At 38.8% G+C, this 4,494-nt stretch overlaps 1 protein-coding gene across 1 annotated transcript; it reads left to right on the forward strand.

Annotated features, from left to right (window-relative positions):
- Window positions 1-2,232: 2,232 nt before the first annotated feature.
- On the forward strand, window positions 2,233-3,583 carry MS3_00008242 (uncharacterized protein). Its single transcript, XM_051216597.1, has one exon. The coding sequence runs from the start codon at window positions 2,493-2,495 to the stop codon at window positions 3,114-3,116; it is 624 nt and encodes a 207-aa protein (XP_051064149.1). The 5' UTR covers window positions 2,233-2,492; the 3' UTR covers window positions 3,117-3,583.
- Window positions 3,584-4,494: the final 911 nt, after the last annotated feature.

Genomic DNA, 4,494 nt, shown 5'->3' on the forward strand with positions numbered 1-4,494 from the left:
GCTACTACTAGATCGCCAGCAGCAGCAGCAGCAGCAGCAGCGTTTCAGAGAGAGCCAGTTGAATGTTTTGGACAATTTACGCACGCGACTGCTAAATCTCCCATGTTTCGGAGATGTGAAAGAGATTGACGAATTAATTTCTCACTTGCATACTGAACTCGAGAATGACTGCAGGACATATGAAGATGAAAACAAAAGCCTCTATGAATCCCTTATGATCAGTATTGCAAACGAGGCAGTCACTCATGATCCGTCCAGCGATCCAGAATTGTCCAATTCAGAAGCATGCCCTGTTGTGGGTCCAAATCCCACTGTGCCTGAAACATGTGAGGTATCCAGCTTACAAGAGGAACCCCTCGTGCCAGAAAATGTTTCCCGTGCATCAAATAATGGTCAGAAATCCAATACGAATTTCAAGGATGCTCTTTATTTTAGTGACCTATTACCCACTGATGGAGTCTTGAAGAGGTCTGATGAATATGTTTCACAAGAATCAAACCTTAATGACCCCATGTCTGGTGTCGTTAATCCTCATCATCTAGTCAGTTTTAGTGAACCCTCTACTCAATGCGCGAAATATGCTTTAAATAGAGTCAGACTAACTGTTACTTGGGTATATAAGGACCCAACGTTATTTCGCGGGGCAGGACGGACGCAGAAAATTTTAAAATCCAGATATTAACTCCGGATCTTTCAAAAAAGGGGAGGTGTTAGGATAGTCGGAAAAATATACCAGTAATTATCGTGTTAAGTCTATGGTGGCCTTGGACCTTAAATGTACATTTCTTATTGGTCGATGTTTATTTCACTTGTTAAATATTTTGTAAATGTTGTTTCCTATTTTATGGTACGATGTGGTTTGTTTGTTTGGTATATAAATAGAGTATGTCTGAAATACAATGATTCATAACTCAGAGGCTGTGACTTGTGTTCTTGACTCAACTGGCTGGGCTAGACAGGGAACGGGACGAATCAGGGCACTAGGTCGTCCGTACGTGTTTTCCGTGTCACTGTGATCGATCGATAAATACGCTGCGTATCAAAAACCTGCAGTCACACCCGTTACAACAATTGGCGACGGAGTAGAGAAAATCTTGAACCCTCTAATTGGACGAGATTCAGCATAATTATTTTGACCAATCAGTATCCAGATTTGTCATCGGCGTCCTTGGGAGTCATTGGTTGTTAATTGATTACAGTATTTCTCATTACCCTGCTGACTCAGAAAATGACTATACTTCCCGACCAATTGAAGCTACTACTAGATCGCAGCAGCAGCAGCAGCAGCAGCAGCAGCGTTTCAGAGAGAGCCAGTTGAATGTTTTGGACAATTTACGCACGCGACTGCTAAATCTCCCATGTTTCGGAGATGTGAAAGAGATTGACGAATTAATTTCTCACTTGCATACTGAACTCGAGAATGACTGCAGGACATATGAAGATGAAAACAAAAGCCTCTATGAATCCCTTATGATCAGTATTGCAAACGAGGCAGTCACTCATGATCCGTCCAGCGATCCAGAATTGTCCAATTCAGAAGCATGCCCTGTTGTGGGTCCAAATCCCACTGTGCCTGAAACATGTGAGGTATCCAGCTTACAAGAGGAACCCCTCGTGCCAGAAAATGTTTCCCGTGCATCAAATAATGGTCAGAAATCCAATACGAATTTCAAGGATGCTCTTTATTTTAGTGACCTATTACCCACTGATGGAGTCTTGAAGAGGTCTGATGAATATGTTTCACAAGAATCAAACCTTAATGACCCCATGTCTGGTGTCGTTAATCCTCATCATCTAGTCAGTTTTAGTGAACCCTCTACTCAATGCGCGAAATATGCTTTAAATAGAGTCAGACTAACTATTACTTGGGTATATGAGGACCCAACGTTATTTCGCGGGGCAGGACGGACGCAGAAAATTTTAAAATCCAGATATTAACTCCGGATCTTTCAAAAAAGGGGAGGTGTTAGGATAGTCGGAAAAATATACCAGTAATTATCGTGTTAAGTCTATGGTGGCCTTGAACCCTAAATGTACAGTTCTTATTGGTCGATGTTTATTTCACTTGTTAAATATTTTGTAAATGTTGTTTCCTATTTTATGGTACGATGTGGTTTGTTTGTTTGGTATATAAATAGAGTATGTCTGAAATACAATGATTCATAACTCAGAGGCTGTGACTTGTGTTCTTGACTCAACTGGCTGGGCTAGACAGCGAAGCAGGGCCAATCAGGGCACTAGGACGTCCTTACATGTTTACGTGTCCACTGTCACAGAAGCGATCGATATAAACGCTGCGTATCTAAAACCTTCAGTCACCCCACTCCCGTTACAACAATTGGCGACGGGGTAGAGAAAATTTTGAACCCTATAATTGGACGAGATTCAGCATAATTATTTTGACTAATCAGTATCCAGATTTGTCGGCGTCCTTGGGAATCATTGGTTATTAATTGGTTACAGTATTTCTCATTACCCTGCTGACTGAGAAAATGACTATCCTTCCCGATCAGTTGCAGCTACTACTAGGTCGCCAGCAGCAGCGTTTCAGAGAAAGCCAGTTGAATGTTTTGGACAATTTACGCACGCGACTGCTAAATCTCCCATGTTTCGGAGATGTGAAGGAGATTGACGAATTAATTTCTCACTTGCATACTGAACTCGAAAATGACTGCAGGACATATGAAGATGAAAACAAAAGCCTCCATGAATCCCTTATGATCAGTATTGCAAACGAGGCAGTCACTCATGATCCGTCCAGCGATCCAGAATTGTCCAATTCAGAAGCATGCCCTGTTGTGGGTCCAAATCCCACTGTGCCTGAAACATGTGAGGTATCCAGCTTACAAGAGGAACCCCTCGTGCCAGAAAATGTTTCCCGTGCATCAAATAATGGTCAGAAATCCAATACGAATTTCAACGATGCTGTTTATATTAGTGACCTATTACCCACTGATGGAATTTTGAAGAGGTCTGAAGAAAATGTTGCACAAGAATCAAACCTTAATGACCTCATGTCGGGTGTCGCTAATCCTCATCATCTAGTCAGTCTTAGTGAACCCTCTACTCAATGCGCGAAATATGCTTTAAATAGAGTCAGACTAACTATTACTTGAGTATATGAGGACCCAACGTTATTTCGCGGGGGAGGACGGACGCAGAAAATTTTAAAACGCAGATATGAACTCCGGATCTTTCGAAAAAGGGGAGGTGTTAGGATAGTCGGAAAAAGAGACCAATAATTATCATGTTAAGTCCAATGGTGTCCTTGAACCCTAAATGTACAGTTCTTATTGGTCGATGTTTATTTCACTTGTTAAATATTGTACAAATGTTGTTTCCTATTTTATGGTACGATGTGGTTTGTTTGCTTGGTATATAAATAGAGTATGTTTGAAATACAATGATTCATAACTCAGAGGCTGTGACTTGTGTTCTTGACTCAACTGGCTAGGACAGACAGCGAAGCAGGGCCAATCAGGGCACTAGGACGTCCTTACATGTTTACGTGTCCACTGTCACAGAAGCGATCGATATAAACACTGCGTATCTAAAACCTGCAGTCACCCACCCGTTACAACATGTTTCCTAACAAATTCTCATTTTATTTCTGTTGGATCATCAATTATTTTTTTATTTAATTTGTTAACTTTTTGTGTTTTTTTCGTTTTCTACTTAAAACAAAATCAATTCGATTAGTAATTTAACGAAATATTTCAAATTATAACAATTAGCGGTTCATAAATAGACATTGTTAAATTCAGTACATTACGTTAAGTAAAATAATTAAGAATTATTTAGTCTCTATTCCTTTTTTCTTCAACTAAGAACAGAGATTGAAGGTAACAAATTTGTATGGAGATTAAATTTCTTTATTTTAAATTTAATTTCCTAAATGACTATCATTTTTAACTCTGAAATACACCCATATATAACTCTACCTATGTGCATATGTGTAGTTAGAAAATAGTTGTGTTTTGAAATTCTAGTTGCACATAACTCTTATTTTGACGATTATATATTCTGACCATATGTTGAATGTTAGATCATTATCAAATAATTTTTGTACGTTTCCAGTATAAAACAGAAGTATTTATGTGGATAATAATAATAACACTATTTATTTTGGTACAAGATAATTAATTCTGTAAGTGAAAATTTGATTCCAGTAAAATAAATGTTTACGGAAAATCAAAATCAAGTCGCAAATTGAACGGGGATCAGTGAAGTTCAACTATGTTGGATGAAAGATAGTTATCTACTGCAGGTAATGGACTAAGATTGAACGATATTGCATGTCAATTGAAATTTCACAATAATACCAATGCATCCTGGCTCAGGGGTAAAAAGGTTGAGCATTCGTGCATGGAACTGAATGATTTTTGTTCGATCCCTGGATTTAAGCTTCCGTATGCGCACTCCTTGTATAATGAGGAAGAAACATTCGAACTCGATATCATTTTATCATATATATGAATACTATTGATATTATTC

This window comes from Schistosoma haematobium (assembly GCF_000699445.3).
Source record: "Schistosoma haematobium chromosome Unknown HiC_scaffold_56, whole genome shotgun sequence".
In the NCBI taxonomy this organism is placed as follows: Eukaryota; Metazoa; Platyhelminthes; class Trematoda; order Strigeidida; family Schistosomatidae; genus Schistosoma; species Schistosoma haematobium.

Excerpts from the sequence above, each read along its gene's own strand:
- MS3_00008242 (XM_051216597.1), top strand. The coding sequence starts at position 2,493 with ATGACTATCCTTCCCGATCAGTTGCAGCTACTACTAGGTCGCCAGCAG.